This window comes from Nerophis ophidion, linkage group LG01, assembly GCF_033978795.1.
Source record: "Nerophis ophidion isolate RoL-2023_Sa linkage group LG01, RoL_Noph_v1.0, whole genome shotgun sequence".
In the NCBI taxonomy this organism is placed as follows: domain Eukaryota; kingdom Metazoa; phylum Chordata; class Actinopteri; order Syngnathiformes; family Syngnathidae; genus Nerophis; species Nerophis ophidion.
The window spans coordinates 6,394,191-6,411,513 of record NC_084611.1 but is presented as its reverse complement, the minus strand read 5'-3'; the positions used below and the strand labels follow the sequence as shown (position 1 = coordinate 6,411,513).

At 47.5% G+C, this 17,323-nt stretch overlaps 1 protein-coding gene across 1 annotated transcript in view; it reads right to left on the bottom strand.

The window, feature by feature from the left end:
* Positions 1–17,323, bottom strand: part of prss12 (serine protease 12) — an 84,987-nt gene that overhangs the window by 46,204 nt on the left and 21,460 nt on the right. The window contains exons 4-5 of the mRNA XM_061895186.1: positions 12,625–12,769; positions 12,375–12,553 (exon numbers count right to left, since the gene is read on the bottom strand). Coding sequence (XP_061751170.1) covers positions 12,375–12,553; positions 12,625–12,769 — 324 coding nt within the window. The remainder of the gene's footprint in view (positions 1–12,374; positions 12,554–12,624; positions 12,770–17,323) is intronic.

Here is a 17,323-nt window from a genome sequence, read left to right as displayed (position 1 = left end):
ACTTAGTCTTAGAAACGGCAACAGCGGAGGATGCACGTGCATGTGTGACGGTCCACAACTGTATGTGGCAAAATGCAGCTCCACACTGCTGTCCCTTCAACATATCACTGGCACCAGGTGGATTATGAATTTCTTTAATAACAGAGTCCTGTAAAACAGTGCAAATTGTGAGACTGTGAGTCCACTTGGGTCACGGGATTCTCAGTTTGGAGGCGTCACAGTTCTGATGTTTGACATAACAAACCATAGTTTCATTGTACAAACAACATGTTACATTTGGGTGTGATCGTATAGTGTTTAGACCAAATCTTTATACTAATCATCATATTCATTTCTTCAATGGTTTCACATGTACTGACAATGGTGTGCTCAAATTAACAATAATCCTTTTTTTTATATGCAAAATACACAGTAAATTTACAGAAACTACATTTTACAGGATGTCCCTAAACACACCTCGCATCCAAAATGGCTGCTTCAAACCATGCGGTTGATAAACCAGGCTGCGGCCTAGCCATTTTAGCATTAGCATCATAACAATAGGTGAGGACAAATATGTGAACAGCCAAACAAACACAGTGGCATGAAATATAATATTATCAATCAATCAATCAATCAATGTTTACTTATATAGCCCTAAATCACTAGTGTCTCAAAGGGCTGCACAAACCACCACGACATCCTCGGTAGGCCCACATAAGGGCAAGGAAAACTCACACCCAGTGGGACGTCGGTGACAATAATGACTATGAGAACCTTAGAGAGGAGGAAAGCAATGGATGTCGAGCGGGTCTAACATGATACTGTGAAAGTTCAATCCACAACACAGTCGCAAGAGTCCAGTCCAAAGCGGGTCCAACTCAGCAGAGAGAGTCCCGTTCACAGCGGAGCCACCAGGAAACCATCCCAAGCGGAGGCGGATCAGCAGCGCAGAGATGTCCCCAGCCGATACACAGGCAAGCAGTACATGGCCACCGGATCGGACCGGACCCCCTCCACAGGGGAGAGTGGGACATAGAAGAAAAAGAAAAGAAACAGCAGATCAACTGGTCTAAAAAAGGGAGTCTATTTAAAGGCTACAGTATACAAATGAGTTTTAAGGTGAGACTTAAATGCTTCTACTGAGGTGGTATCTCAAACTGTTACCGGGAGGGCATTCCAGAGTACTGGAGCCCGAACGGAAAATGCTCTATAGCCCGCAGACTTTTTTTGGGCTTTGGGAATCACTAACAAGCCGGAGTCCTTTGAACGCAGATTTCTTGCCGGGACATATGGTACAATACAATCGGCAAGATAGGATGGAGCTAGACCGTGTAGTATTTTATACGTAAGTAGTAAAACCTTAAAGTCACATCTTAAGTGCACAGGAAGCCAGTGCAGGTGAGCCAGTACAGGCGTAATGTGATCAAACTTTCTTGTTCTTGTCAAAAGTCTAGCAGCCGCATTTTGTACCAACTGTAATCTTTTAATGCTAGACATGGGGAGACCCGAAAATAATACGTTACAGTAGTCGAGGCGAGACGTAACAAACGCATGGATAATGATCTCAGCGTCTTTAGTGGACAGAATGGAGCGAATTTTAGCGATATTACGGAGATGAAAGAAGGCCGTTTTAGTAACGCTTTTAATGTGTGCCTCAAAGGAGAGAGTTGGCTCGAAGATAATACCCAGATTCTTTACCGTGTCGCCTTGTTTAATTGTTTGGTTGTCAAATGTTAGAGTTGTATTATTAAATAGAGTTCGGTGTCTAGCAGGACCGATAATCAGCATTTCCGTTTTTTTGGCGTTGAGTTGCAAAAAGTTAGCGGACATCCATTGTTTAATTTCATTAAGACACGCCTCCAGCTGACTACAATCCGGCGTGTTGGTCAGCTTTAGGGGCATGTAGAGTTGGGTGTCATCAGCATATCAGCATTTCCGTTTTTTTGGCGTTGAGTTGCAAAAAGTTAGCGGACATCCATTGTTTAATTTCATTAAGACACGCCTCCAGCTGACTACAATCCGGCGTGTTGGTCAGCTTATTACCTGTAAAACAGTGCAAATTGTGAGACTGTGAGTCCACTTGGGTCACGGGATTCTCTAAATAACACATCAATAATCACCAATTAGTTTACACAGTAAAAGTGTGTTATTGTCTTTAAAATATCACTCTAGGATACAGTTTTGGTCAATACCAATTAGCGAAACTTTTTATGTGTCTGTTACAAAGTACTAATCAAAATATAAACAGTCAATATTCACTAAATAGTCATCAATCCCGGACAATACAAAAACGTGTCTCACCAGTTCTGAGCACTTCCCACAGGTGACCGTACATACCACTTCTCGCCAGCAACAGGCGCTGTTGCAACACTTCATTCATAATTTAATCAAGCATAAGGATATTCTGCTTTCTACACCGTTACACATGTACGAGCCAGTCTGCCCCACAACAAGATATGCATTACCAGTATCTTCCATGAGCGCTCTTCCAGCGTGCTACCGAAGTGGGTTCTGTTGTAGATCGCTTCTAAAATACCAACAAAAAACAAACAAACGCCGCAGGTAGAACATGATAACATGAGCGTGCGGTGAATGAGTGTCTCCATGGTGAAAGCTGCGTAATACATGCAAAAAGACTTTTCAAATGCAATAGTAGATCACACACCTGTACACGCTAGGCTAGTAAAGTACGGTGCTACTAATGAATACCAAAAGGTATAGGCGGTATAGCTCGGTTGGTAGAGTGGCCGTGCCAGCAACTTGAGGGTTGCAGGTTCGATTCCCGCTTCCGCCATCCTAGTCACTGCCGTTGTGTCCTTGGGCAAGACACTTTACCCACCTGCTCCCAGTGCCACCCACACTGGTTTAAATGTAACTTAGATATTGGGTTTCACTATGTAAAGCGCTTTGAGTCACTAGAGAAAAGCGCTATATAAATATAATTCAATTCAATTCAATTCACTATGAAAAATATACCTTCCTTTGTTTCCCGTCGTCATGTCGAGACATTGCTGCTTTTGTGAGTGGAGGCGCATGTCAGGCAGAAACAGGAGATTGGGCGCATTTTGGCTTGAAAACTAACAATAAGTCATTGTATAATCCATATAGCATTATCACTGGAGGACGAGGAATAGCTAAACAAGCTTCACTGCACACTGAAGGAGGACACAATAGCTAACCGCTGACAGCTCATAGCGTTCCTCAATGTAAACAAATGCCATGGGTGGATCTACACCTGACATCCACTGTAATGATACCAAGTACAGGAGTGTATCTAGCCGATACCACTTTGAATACATCAATCAATCAATGTTTACTTATATAGCCCTAAATCACTAGTGTCTCAAAGGGCTGCACAAACCACCACGACATCCTCGGTAGGCCCACATAAGGGCAAGGAAAACTCACACCCAGTGGGACATTGGTGACAATAATGACCCAGTGGGACGTCAGTGACAATGATGACTATGAGAACCTTAGAGAGGAGGAAAGCAATGGATGTCGAGCGGATCTAACATGATACTGTGAAAGTTCAATCCACAATGGATACAACACAGTCGCGAGAGTCCAGTCCAAAGAGGATCCAAGACACAGCAGCGAGAGTCCCGTTCACAGCGGAGCCAGCAGGAAACCATCCCAAGCGTAGGCGGACCAGCAGCGCAGAGATGTCCCCAGCCGATACACAGGCGAGCAGTACATGGCCACCGGATCGGACCGGGCCCCCTCCACACGGGAGAGTGGGACATAGAAGAAAAAGAAAAGAAACGGCAGATCAACTGGTCTAAAAAGGGAGTCTATTTAAAGGCTAGAGTATACAAATGAGTTTTAAGGTGAGACTTAAATGCTTCTACTGAGGTGGCATCGCGAACTGTTACCGGGAGGGCATTCCAGAGTACTGGAGCCCGAACGGAAAATGCTCTATAGCCCGCAGACTTTTTTTGGGCTTTGGGAATCACTAACAAGCCGGAGTCCTTTGAACGCAGATTTCTTGCCGGGACATATGGTACAATACAATCGGCAAGATAAGATGGAGCTAGACCGTGTAGTATTTTATACGTAAGTAGTAAAACCTTAAAGTCACATCTTAAGTGCACAGGAAGCCAGTGCAGGTGAGCCAGTATAGGTATATATGTATGTATATATGTATATAAAGGTATATACAGTATAGGTATATATGTATGTATATATGTATATAAAGGTATATACAGTATAGGTATATATGTATGTATATATGTATATAAAGGTATATACAGTACAGGCGTAATGTGATCAAACTTTCTTGTTCTTGTCAAAAGTCTAGCAGCCGCATTTTGTACCAACTGTAATCTTTTAATGCTAGACATGGGGAGACCCGAAAATAATACGTTACAGTAGTCGAGGCGAGACGTAACAAACGCATGGATAATGATCTCAGCGTCTTTAGTGGACAGAATGGAGCGAATTTTAGCGATGTTACGGAGATGAAAGAAGGCCGTTTTAGTAACGCTTTTAATGTGTGCCTCAAAGGAGAGAGTTGGGTGGAAGATAATACCCAGATTCTTTACCGTGTCGCCTTGTTTAATTGTTTGGTTGTCAAATGTTAGAGTTGTATTATTAAATAGAGTTCGGTGTCTAGCAGGACCGATAATCAGCATTTCCGTTTTTTTGCCGTTGAGTTGCAAAAAGTTAGCGGACATCCATTGTTTAATTTCATTAAGACACGCCTCCAGCTGACTACAATCCGGCGTGTTGGTCAGCTTTAGGGGCATGTAGAGTTGGCTGTCATCAGCATAAGTCTACAAACCTTTGTAAAAGAATGGGCCACTCTCAGTGATTTCCAGCATGGAACTGTCATAGCATGCCACCTGTGCAACAAATCCAGTTTAATAAATTCAAATTTATAATAAGAAAAGTGAAGAGTTTGGGAACAACAGCAAGTCAGGCCCCAAGTGGTAGGCCAGCTAAACTGACAGAGGTTAAAACTGAAGTCAGCTGTTACAGAGCTCCAACCTTTATGTCGCCTTCCAATTAGCCCACATCCATCAATATTTTTATTTATTACAGAATCTTTTGTCATGTTTTATCCTTGATAAACTCAGGAAATACGTCCCCAGACACATGAGGGTTAGGGTTAACCTGTTAACCTAAGCCTAACCCTAGCCTAACCCTAACACTAACCCAATACGACCAATGTATGATCCTACTTGGTATCGGATCGATACCTAAATGTGTGGTATCATCCAAAACTAATGTCAAGTATCAAAGAGGAGATGAATAAGTGATTATTACATTTGAACAGAAGTGTAGATAGAACATGTTTAAAGAGAAAGTAAGCAGATATTAACAGTAAATGACCAAGTAGATTAATCATCCATTTTTTACAGTTTGTCCCTCATAATGTGTAAAATAGGTGTATAAAGTACACAATATGTTACTGCAGACTAATTAGGAGTCTTTGTTTGTTTACTTCCTACTAAAAGACAAGTTGGTTCTCAAATGGGGGTACGTGCACCCCTGGGGGTACTTGAAGGTATGACAAGGGGTACGGGAGATTTTTTTAAACATATTCTAAAAACAGCAACAATTCAGAAATCCTTTATAAATATATTTATTGAATAATACTTCAAGAAAATATAAATGTAAGTTCATAAAGTGTGAAAAGAAATGCAACAATGCAATATTCAGTGTTGACAGCTAGATTTTTTGTGGACATGTTCCATAAATATTGATGTTAAAGATGTCTTTTTTTGTGAAGAAATGTTTAGAAGTAAGTTGATGAATCCAGATGGATCTCTATTACAATCCCCAAAGAGGACACTTTAAGTTGAGGATTACTTCTATGTGGAGAAATCTGCATTTAGAATCGAATCACGTGTTTATTTTTCAACAAGTTTTTACTTATTTTTATATCTTTTTTCCCAAATAGTTGAAGAAACTTGTGGACAGCCTTCCCAGAAGATATAAAGACACTCTGCAACCTTGTGGACAGCCTTCCCAGAAGATATAAAGACACTCTGCAACCTTGTGGACAGCCTTCCCAGAAGATATAAAGACACTTGGCAACCTTGTGGACAGCCTTCCCAGAAGATATAAAGACACTTGGCAACCTTGTGGACAGCCTTCCCAGAAGTTATAAAGACACTCTGCAACCTTGTGGACAGCCTTCCCAGAAGATATAAAGACACTCTGCAACCTTGTGGACAGCCTTCCCAGAAGATATAAAGACACTCTGCAACCTTGTGGACAGCCTTCCCAGAAGATATAAAGACACTCTGCAACCTTGTGGACAGCCTTCCCAGAAGATATAAAGACACTCTGAAACCTTGTGGACAGCCTTCCCAGAAGATATAAAGACACTCTGAAACCTTGTGGACAGCCTTCCCAGAAGATATAAAGACACTCGGCAACCTTGTGGACAGCCTTCCCAGAAGATATAAAGACACTCTGCAACCTTGTGGACAGCCTTCCCAGAAGATATAAAGACACTCTGCAACCTTGTGGACAGCCTTCCCAGAAGATATAAAGACACTCGGCAACCTTGTGGACAGCCTTCCCAGAAGATATAAAGACACTCGGCAACCTTGTGGACAGCCTTCCCAGAAGATATAAAGACACTCTGCAACCTTGTGGACAGCCTTCCCAGAAGATATAAAGACACTCTGCAACCTTGTGGACAGCCTTCCCAGAAGATATAAAGACACTCTGCAACCTTGTGGACAGCCTTTCCAGAAGATATAAAGACACTCTGCAACCTTGTGGACAGCCTTCCCAGAAGATATAAAGACACTCTGCAACCTTGTGGACAGCCTTCCCAGAAGATATAAAGACACTCTGCAACCTTGTGGACAGCCTTCCCAGAAGATATAAAGACACTGCAACCTTGTGGACAGCCTTCCCAGAAGATATAAAGACACTTGGCAACCTTGTGGACAGCCTTCCCAGAAGATATAAAGACACTCTGCAACCTTGTGGACAGCCTTCCCAGAAGATATAAAGACACTGCAACCTTGTGGACAGGCTTCCCAGAAGATATAAAGACACTTGGCAACCTTGTGGACAGCCTTCCCAGAAGATATAAAGACACTCTGCAACCTTGTGGACAGCCTTCCCAGAAGATATAAAGACACTGCAACCTTGTGGACAGCCTTCCCAGAAGATATAAAGACACTCTGCAACCTTGTGGACAGCCTTCCCAGAAGATATAAAGACACTCTGCAACCTTGTGGACAGCCTTCCCAGAAGATATAAAGACACTCTGCAACCTTGTGGACAGCCTTCCCAGAAGATATAAAGACACTCTGCAACCTTGTGGACAGCCTTCCCAGAAGATATAAAGACACTCTGCAACCTTGTGGACAGCCTTCCCAGAAGATATAAAGACAGTCGGCCACCTTGTGGACAGCCTTCCCAGAAGATATAAAGACACTCTGCAACCTTGTGGACAGCCTTCCCAGAAGATATAAAGACACTCTGCAACCTTGTGGACAGCCTTCCCAGAAGATATAAAGACACTCGGCAACCTTGTGGACAGCCTTCCCAGAAGATATAAAGACACTCTGCAACCTTGTGGACAGCCTTCCCAGAAGATATAAAGACACTGCAACCTTGTGGACAGCCTTCCCAGAAGATATAAAGACACTTGGCAACCTTGTGGACAGCCTTCCCAGAAGATATAAAGACACTCTGCAACCTTGTGGACAGCCTTCCCAGAAGATATAAAGACACTGCAACCTTGTGGACAGGCTTCCCAGAAGATATAAAGACACTTGGCAACCTTGTGGACAGCCTTCCCAGAAGATATAAAGACACTCTGCAACCTTGTGGACAGCCTTCCCAGAAGATATAAAGACACTGCAACCTTGTGGACAGCCTTCCCAGAAGATATAAAGACACTTGGCAACCTTGTGGACAGCCTTCCCAGAAGATATAAAGACACTCTGCAACCTTGTGGACAGCCTTCCCAGAAGATATAAAGACACTGCAACCTTGTGGACAGGCTTCCCAGAAGATATAAAGACACTTGGCAACCTTGTGGACAGCCTTCCCAGAAGATATAAAGACACTCTGCAACCTTGTGGACAGCCTTCCCAGAAGATATAAAGACACTGCAACCTTGTGGACAGGCTTCCCAGAAGATATAAAGACACTCGGCAACCTTGTGGACAGCCTTCCCAGAAGATATAAAGACACTCTGCAACCTTCTGGACAGCCTTCCCAGAAGATATAAAGACACTTGGCAACCTTGTGGACAGCCTTCCCAGAAGATATAAAGACACTCTGCAACCTTGTGGACAGCCTTCCCAGAAGATATAAAGACACTCGGCAACCTTGTGGACAGCCTTCCCAGAAGATATAAAGACACTGCAACCTTGTGGACAGCCTTCCCAGAAGATATAAAGACACTCTGCAACCTTGTGGACAGCCTTCCCAGAAGATATAAAGAGACTCGGCAACCTTGTGGACAGCCTTTCCAGAAGATATAAAGACACTCTGCAACCTTGTGGACAGCCTTCCCAGAAGATATAAACACACTCCGCAACCTTGTGGACAGCCTTCCCAGAAGATATAAAGACACTGCAACCTTGTGGACAGCCTTCCCAGAAGATATAAAGACACTCTGCAACCTTGTGGACAGCCTTCCCAGAAGATATAAAGACACTCTGCAACCTTGTGGACAGCCTTCCCAGAAGATATAAAGACACTCGGCAACCTTGTGGACAGCCTTCCCAGAAGTTATAAAGACACTCTGCAACCTTGTGGACAGCCTTCCCAGAAGATATAAAGACACTTGGCAACCTTGTGGACAGCCTTCCCAGAAGATATAAAGACACTCTGCAACCTTGTGGACAGCCTTCCCAGAAGATATAAAGACACTGCAACCTTGTGGACAGCCTTCCCAGAAGATATAAAGACACTCTGCAACCTTGTGGACAGCCTTCCCAGAAGATATAAAGACACTCTGCAACCTTGTGGACAGCCTTCCCAGAAGATATAAAGACACTCTGCAACCTTGTGGACAGCCTTCCCAGAAGATATAAAGACACTCTGCAACCTTGTGGACAGCCTTCCCAGAAGATATAAAGACACTCTGCAACCTTGTGGACAGCCTTCCCAGAAGATATAAAGACACTCGGCAACCTTGTGGCCAGCCTTCCCAGAAGATATAAAGACACTCTGCAACCTTGTGGACAGCCTTCCCAGAAGATATAAAGACACTCTGCAACCTTGTGGACAGCCTTCCCAGAAGATATAAAGACACTCTGCAACCTTGTGGACAGCCTTCCCAGAAGATATAAAGACAGTCGGCCACCTTGTGGACAGCCTTCCCAGAAGATATAAAGACACTCTGCAACCTTGTGGACAGCCTTCCCAGAAGATATAAAGACACTCTGCAACCTTGTGGACAGCCTTCCCAGAAGATATAAACACACTCTGCAACCTTGTGGACAGCCTTCCCAGAAGATATAAAGACACTCTGCAACCTTGTGGACAGCCTTCCCAGAAGATATAAAGACACTCTGCAACCTTGTGGACAGCCTTCCCAGAAGATATAAAGACACTCTGCAACCTTGTGGACAGCCTTCCCAGAAGATATAAAGACAGTCGGCCACCTTGTGGACAGCCTTCCCAGAAGATATAAAGACACTCTGCAACCTTGTGGACAGCCTTCCCAGAAGATATAAAGACACTCTGCAACCTTGTGGACAGCCTTCCCAGAAGATATAAAGACACTGCAACCTTGTGGACAGCCTTCCCAGAAGATATAAAGACACTTGGCAACCTTGTGGACAGCCTTCCCAGAAGATATAAAGACACTCTGCAACCTTGTGGACAGCCTTCCCAGAAGATATAAAGACACTCTGCAACCTTGTGGACAGCCTTCCCAGAAGATATAAAGACACTGCAACCTTGTGGACAGCCTTCCCAGAAGATATAAAGACACTTGGCAACCTTGTGGACAGCCTTCCCAGAAGATATAAAGACACTGCAACCTTGTGGACAGCCTTCCCAGAAGATATAAAGACACTCTGCAACCTTGTGGACAGCCTTCCCAGAAGATATAAAGACACTTGGCAACCTTGTGGACAGCCTTCCCAGAAGATATAAAGACACTCTGCAACCTTGTGGACAGCCTTCCCAGAAGATATAAAGACACTGCAACCTTGTGGACAGCCTTCCCAGAAGATATAAAGACACTCTGCAACCTTGTGGACAGCCTTCCCAGAAGATATAAAGACACTTGGCAACCTTGTGGACAGCCTTCCCAGAAGATATAAAGACACTGCAACCTTGTGGACAGCCTTCCCAGAAGATATAAAGACACTCGGCAACCTTGTGGACAGCCTTCCCAGAAGTTATAAAGACACTCGGCAACCTTGTGGACAGCCTTCCCAGAAGATATAAAGACACTCTGCAACCTTGTGGAGAGCCTTCCCAGAAGATATAAAGACACTCCAACCTTGTGGACAGCCTTCCCAGAAGATATAAAGACACTCTGCAACCTTGTGGACAGCCTTCCCAGAAGATATAAAGACACTCGGCAACCTTGTGGACAGCCTTCCCAGAAGATATAAAGACACTCTGCAACCTTGTGGACAGCCTTCCCAGAAGATATAAAGACACTCTGCAACCTTGTGGACAGCCTTCCCAGAAGATATAAAGACACTTGGCAACCTTGTGGACAGCCTTCCCAGAAGATATAAAGACACTCTGCAACCTTGTGGACAGCCTTCCCAGAAGTTATAAAGACACTCGGCAACCTTGTGGACAGCCTTCCCAGAAGATATAAAGACACTCTGAAACCTTGTGGACAGCCTTCCCAGAAGATATAAAGACACTCTGCAACCTTGTGGACAGCCTTCCCAGAAGATATAAAGACACTCGACAACCTTGTGGACAGCCTTCCCAGAAGATATAAAGACACTCTGCAACCTTGTGGACAGACTTCCCAGAAGATATAAAGACACTCTGCAACCTTGTGGACAGCCTTCCCAGAAGATATAAAGACACTCTGCAACCTTGTGGACAGCCTTCCCAGAAGATATAAAGACACTCGGCAACCTTGTGGACAGCCTTCCCAGAAGATATAAAGACACTCGGCAACCTTGTGGACAGCCTTCCCAGAAGATATAAAGACACTCTGCAACCTTGTGGACAGCCTTCCCAGAAGATATAAAGACACTCTGCAACCTTGTGGACAGACTTCCCAGAAGATATAAAGACACTCGGCAACCTTGTGGACAGCCTTCCCAGAAGATATAAAGACACTCTGCAACCTTGTGGACAGCCTTCCCAGAAGATATAAAGACACTCTGCAACCTTGTGGACAGCCTTCCCAGAAGATATAAAGACACTGCAACCTTGTGGACAGCCTTCCCAGAAGATATAAAGACACTCGGCAACCTTGTGGACAGCCTTCCCAGAAGATATAAAGACACTGCAACCTTGTGGACAGCCTTCCCAGAAGATATAAAGACACTCGGCAACCTTGTGGACAGCCTTCCCAGAAGATATAAAGACACTCTGCAACCTTGTGGACAGCCTTCCCAGAAGATATAAAGACACTCTGAAACCTTGTGGACAGCCTTCCCAGAAGATATAAAGACACTCTGCAACCTTGTGGACAGCCTTCCCAGAAGATATAAAGACACTCGGCAACCTTGTGGACAGCCTTCCCAGAAGATATAAAGACACTCTGCAACCTTGTGGACAGCCTTCCCAGAAGATATAAACACACTCTGCAACCTTGTGGACAGCCTTCCCAGAAGATATAAAGACAGTCGGCCACCTTGTGGACAGCCTTCCCAGAAGATATAAAGACACTCTGCAACCTTGTGGACAGCCTTCCCAGAAGATATAAAGACACTCTGCAACCTTGTGGACAGCCTTCCCAGAAGATATAAAGACACTCGGCAACCTTGTGGACAGCCTTCCCAGAAGATATAAAGACACTCGGCAACCTTGTGGACAGCCTTCCCAGAAGATATAAAGACACTCTGCAACCTTGTGGACAGCCTTCCCAGAAGATATAAAGACACTGCAACCTTGTGGACAGCCTTCCCAGAAGATATAAAGACACTCTGCAACCTTGTGGACAGCCTTCCCAGAAGATATAAAGACACTCGGCAACCTTGTGGACAGCCTTCCCAGAAGATATAAAGACACTCGGCAACCTTGTGGACAGCCTTCCCAGAAGATATAAAGACACTCGGCAACCTTGTGGACAGCCTTCCCAGAAGAGTTGAAGCTGCAAAAGGTCATGTGATGGCACTTCAAGTTCATATGTGAGTCAAGGCAGGTGGCCCAATACTTTTGGCAACACAGTGTATCTGTGGCCGCCTTTCTCCCTGACCTTTGACCTTTGTCTGCAGGTTTGCCCCCAAAGGTGATTTGGCCTCCCCGTGCTGACCTACCTGTGGGGGGGCTGCAGGACACTCCAGCATCCTCGGAGTGGAGGCAGTTGTGTTCCCCCCAGCTGCTTTTGGGACACTGCTCCAGCGTCAGCTCGTTTCCTGTGCATCTCACCTGGTCCAGCCACACCCGGCCAGAAGTCTGTGTGAAATGGGCCCGGCTCCACGCCTTTGCAGCGCCGCTGTGTCGAAGAAACGCTCTTTTGGCTTTGCTTCTTTCTGACTTTGTGATGACTGCGTGTGTTTCTCTCACCTGAGCCCCAGCTGCCGACACACCACCTCCGCATCGCTGTCGTCCCATTGGTGGTCACACACCGACCCCCACTGGCCCGCGTGGAAGACCTCCACCGTGCCCTCTGACCCCGACTGCCCGCCCACCAGCCGAATGGGCAACGCCTCTGCACGCACGTCACATGCATTCATTTCAACTCTCGCCTAAAGGGGAACTGTGCATTTTTTTTTCACCGTCTTTAAGTGAGACAAGAACACACGTTTGTTTTGTTTTTTTATGCATTCTAACTCGTGAAATATGGCAAGGAAGAGGTGGCCAACGATGCAGCTAATGGGACTACACTATTGCGTCTAAATATACATCGAAAAACCAAGAAAAATACTCTATTAACATGTTGTAAGCTGAATATTAAGACCATATTAGTAACATTGTTATTATGAGTGCTAACGCAGACAAACTATATTTAGCAACTATGTGACAGTTTGACCCCACACTCTCACTCTTTGACTTCCTCTCAAACATGCACATTATTTTTAGTCAGTGGAAAGCATGCTCAACAAACAAATGGTAAGCTGTCACTCACCATGGCTCTGAAGGTGTGGCTAAAAGAGTCAGGGGGCGGGGCTTAAGGCTTTATGTAGCTGAGCACACCTGCTTGGACTAATTAGGCCTCATTTGGGCCAAACCATGATTGTCAGGAGCTGGGTGTTGTTGAGGGACATTTGAAAGTTGTCTTGTCTAAAGCTGAACACACTGTGGACACAAATGACTGCTTTACAAATACAAAAGTACTATGTCAATACTTTTAGACATCTGGTGGTTATTTATGCTGTCATTTACAAAATAACTTTTCTTTATTTAACCTGTCAACTTGGTCCCAGCTAGTGGGCGGGGCTATGAGCTATTTAAGTGGGGAAAATGCCATTTTTATGCCAGTCTGTTGTCTGTCACTGCCAGAGGAGGTCAGGTGTGCCAGTCTGCTGTCTGTCACTGTCAGAGGAGGTCAGGTGTGCCAGTCTGCTGTCTGTCACTGCCAGAGGAGGTCAGGTGTGCCAGTCTGCTGTCTGTCACTGCCAGAGGAGGTCAGGTGTGCCAGTCTGCTGTCTGTCACTGCCAGAGGAGGTCAGGTGTGCCAGTCTGCTGTCTGTCACTGCCAGAGGAGGTCAGGTGTGCCAGTCTGCTGTCTGTCACTGCCAGAGGAGGTCAGGTGTGCCAGTCTGCTGTCTGTCACTGCCAGAGGAGGTCAGGTGTGCCAGTCTGCTGTCTGTCACTGTCAGAGGAGGTCAGGTGTGCCAGTCTGTTGTCTGTCACTGTCAGAGGAGGTCAGGTGTGCCAGTCTGTTGTCTGTCACTGCCAGAGGAGGTCAGGTGTGCCAGTCTGTTGTCTGTCACTGTCAGAGGAGGTCAGGTGTGCCAGTCTGCTGTCTGTCACTGTCAGAGGAGGTCAGGTGTGCCAGTCTGCTGTCTGTCACTGCCAGAGGAGGTCAGGTGTGCCAGTCTGTTGTCTGTCACTGCCAGAGGAGGTCAGGTGTGCCAGTCTGCTGTCTGTCACTGCCAGAGGAGGTCAGGTGTGCCAGTCTGTTGTCTGTCACTGTCAGAGGAGGTCAGGTGTGCCAGTCTGCTGTCTGTCACTGCCAGAGGAGGTCAGGTGTGCCAGTCTGTTGTCTGTCACTGTCAGAGGAGGTCAGGTGTGCCAGTCTGTTGTCTGTCACTGTCAGAGGAGGTCAGGTGTGCCAGTCTGCTGTCTGTCACTGCCAGAGGAGGTCAGGTGTGCCAGTCTGTTGTCTGTCACTGTCAGAGGAGGTCAGGTGTGCCAGTCTGTTGTCTGTCACTGTCAGAGGAGGTCAGGTGTGCCAGTCTGCTGTCTGTCACTGCCAGAGGAGGTCGGGTGTGCCAGTCTGCTGTCTGTCACTGCCAGAGGAGGTCAGGTGTGCCAGTCTGCTGTTTGTCACTGCCAGAGGAGGTCAGGTGTGCCAGTCTGCTGTCTGTCACTGCCAGAGGAGGTCAGGTGTGCCAGTCTGCTGTCTGTCACTGCCAGAGGAGGTCAGGTGTGCCAGTCTGTTGTCTGTCACTGCCAGAGGAGGTCAGGTGTGCCAGTCTGTTGTCTGTCACTGCCAGAGGAGGTCAGGTGTGCCAGTCTGCTGTCTGTCACTGTCAGAGGAGGTCAGGTGTGCCAGTCTGTTGTCTGTCACTGTCAGAGGAGGTCAGGTGTGCCAGTCTGCTGTCTGTCACTGCCAGAGGAGGTCAGGTGTGCCAGTCTGTTGTCTCTCACTGCCAGAGGAGGTCAGGTGTGCCAGTCTGTTGTCTGTCACTGTCAGAGGAGGTCAGGTGTGCCAGTCTGCTGTCTGTCACTGTCAGAGGAGGTCAGGTGTGCCAGTCTGCTGTCTGTCACTGTCAGAGGAGGTCAGGTGTGCCAGTCTGTTGTCTGTCACTGTCAGAGGAGGTCAGGTGTGCCAGTCTGTTGTCTGTCACTGCCAGAGGAGGTCAGGTGTGCCAGTCTGCTGTCTGTCACTGTCAGAGGAGGTCAGGTGTGCCAGTCTGCTGTCTGTCACTGCCAGAGGAGGTCAGGTGTGCCAGTCTGCTGTCTGTCACTGTCAGAGGAGGTCAGGTGTGCCAGTCTGTTGTCTGTCACTGTCAGAGGAGGTCGGGTGTGCCAGTCTGCTGTCTGTCACTGCCAGAGGAGGTCGGGTGTGCCAGTCTGCTGTCTGTCACTGTCAGAGGAGGTCAGGTGTGCCAGTCTGCTGTCTGTCACTGCCAGAGGAGAACAGGTGTGCCAGTCTGTTGTCTGTCACTGCCAGAGGAGGTCAGGTGTGCCAGTCTGTTGTCTGTCACTGCCAGAGGAGGTCAGGTGTGCCAGTCTGCTGTCTGTCACTGTCAGAGGAGGTCAGGTGTGCCAGTCTGTTGTCTGTCACTGTCAGAGGAGGTCAGGTGTGCCAGTCTGTTGTCTGTCACTGTCAGAGGAGGTCAGGTGTGCCAGTCTGTTGTCTGTCACTGTCAGAGGAGGTCAGGTGTGCCAGTCTGCTGTCTGTCACTGCCAGAGGAGGTCGGGTGTGCCAGTCTGCTGTCTGTCACTGCCAGAGGAGGTCAGGTGTGCCAGTCTGCTGTTTGTCACTGCCAGAGGAGGTCAGGTGTGCCAGTCTGCTGTCTGTCACTGCCAGAGGAGGTCAGGTGTGCCAGTCTGCTGTCTGTCACTGCCAGAGGAGGTCAGGTGTGCCAGTCTGTTGTCTGTCACTGCCAGAGGAGGTCAGGTGTGCCAGTCTGTTGTCTGTCACTGCCAGAGGAGGTCAGGTGTGCCAGTCTGCTGTCTGTCACTGTCAGAGGAGGTCAGGTGTGCCAGTCTGTTGTCTGTCACTGTCAGAGGAGGTCAGGTGTGCCAGTCTGCTGTCTGTCACTGCCAGAGGAGGTCAGGTGTGCCAGTCTGTTGTCTCTCACTGCCAGAGGAGGTCAGGTGTGCCAGTCTGTTGTCTGTCACTGTCAGAGGAGGTCAGGTGTGCCAGTCTGCTGTCTGTCACTGTCAGAGGAGGTCAGGTGTGCCAGTCTGTTGTCTGTCACTGTCAGAGGAGGTCAGGTGTGCCAGTCTGTTGTCTGTCACTGTCAGAGGAGGTCAGGTGTGCCAGTCTGTTGTCTGTCACTGCCAGAGGAGGTCAGGTGTGCCAGTCTGCTGTCTGTCACTGTCAGAGGAGGTCAGGTGTGCCAGTCTGCTGTCTGTCACTGCCAGAGGAGGTCAGGTGTGCCAGTCTGCTGTCTGTCACTGCCAGAGGAGGTCGGGTGTGCCAGTCTGCTGTCTGTCACTGCCAGAGGAGGTCAGGTGTGCCAGTCTGCTGTCTGTCACTGCCAGAGGAGAACAGGTGTGCCAGTCTGTTGTCTGTCACTGCCAGAGGAGGTCAGGTGTGCCAGTCTGTTGTCTGTCACTGCCAGAGGAGGTCAGGTGTGCCAGTCTGCTGTCTGTCACTGTCAGAGGAGGTCAGGTGTGCCAGTCTGTTGTCTGTCACTGTCAGAGGAGGTCAGGTGTGCCAGTCTGTTGTCTGTCACTGTCAGAGGAGGTCAGGTGTGCCAGTCTGTTGTCTCTCACTGCCAGAGGAGGTCAGGTGTGCCAGTCTGTTGTCTGTCACTGTCAGAGGAGGTCAGGTGTGCCAGTCTGTTGTCTGTCACTGCCAGAGGAGGTCAGGTGTGCCAGTCTGTTGTCTGTCACTGTCAGAGGAGGTCAGGTGTGCCAGTCTGTTGTCTGTCACTGTCAGAGGAGGTCAGGTGTGCCAGTCTGCTGTCTGTCACTGCCAGAGGAGGTCAGGTGTGCCAGTCTGTTGTCTGTCACTGCCAGAGGAGGTCAGGTGTGCCAGTCTGCTGTCTGTCACTGTCAGAGGAGGTCAGGTGTGCCAGTCTGTTGTCTGTCACTGCCAGAGGAGGTCAGGTGTGCCAGTCTGTTGTCTGTCACTGCCAGAGGAGGTCAGGTGTGCCAGTCTGTTGTCTGTCACTGCCAGAGGAGGTCAGGTGTGCCAGTCTGCTGTCTGTCACTGTCAGAGGAGGTCAGGTGTGCCAGTCTGCTGTCTGTCACTGCCAGAGGAGGTCAGGTGTGCCAGTCTGCTGTCTGTCTCTGTCAGAGGAGGTCAGGTGTGCCAGTCTGCTGTCTGTCACTGTCAGAGGAGGTCAGGTGTGCCAGTCTGCTGTCTGTCACTGCCAGAGGAGGTCAGGTGTGCCAGTCTGTTGTCTGTCACTGTCAGAGG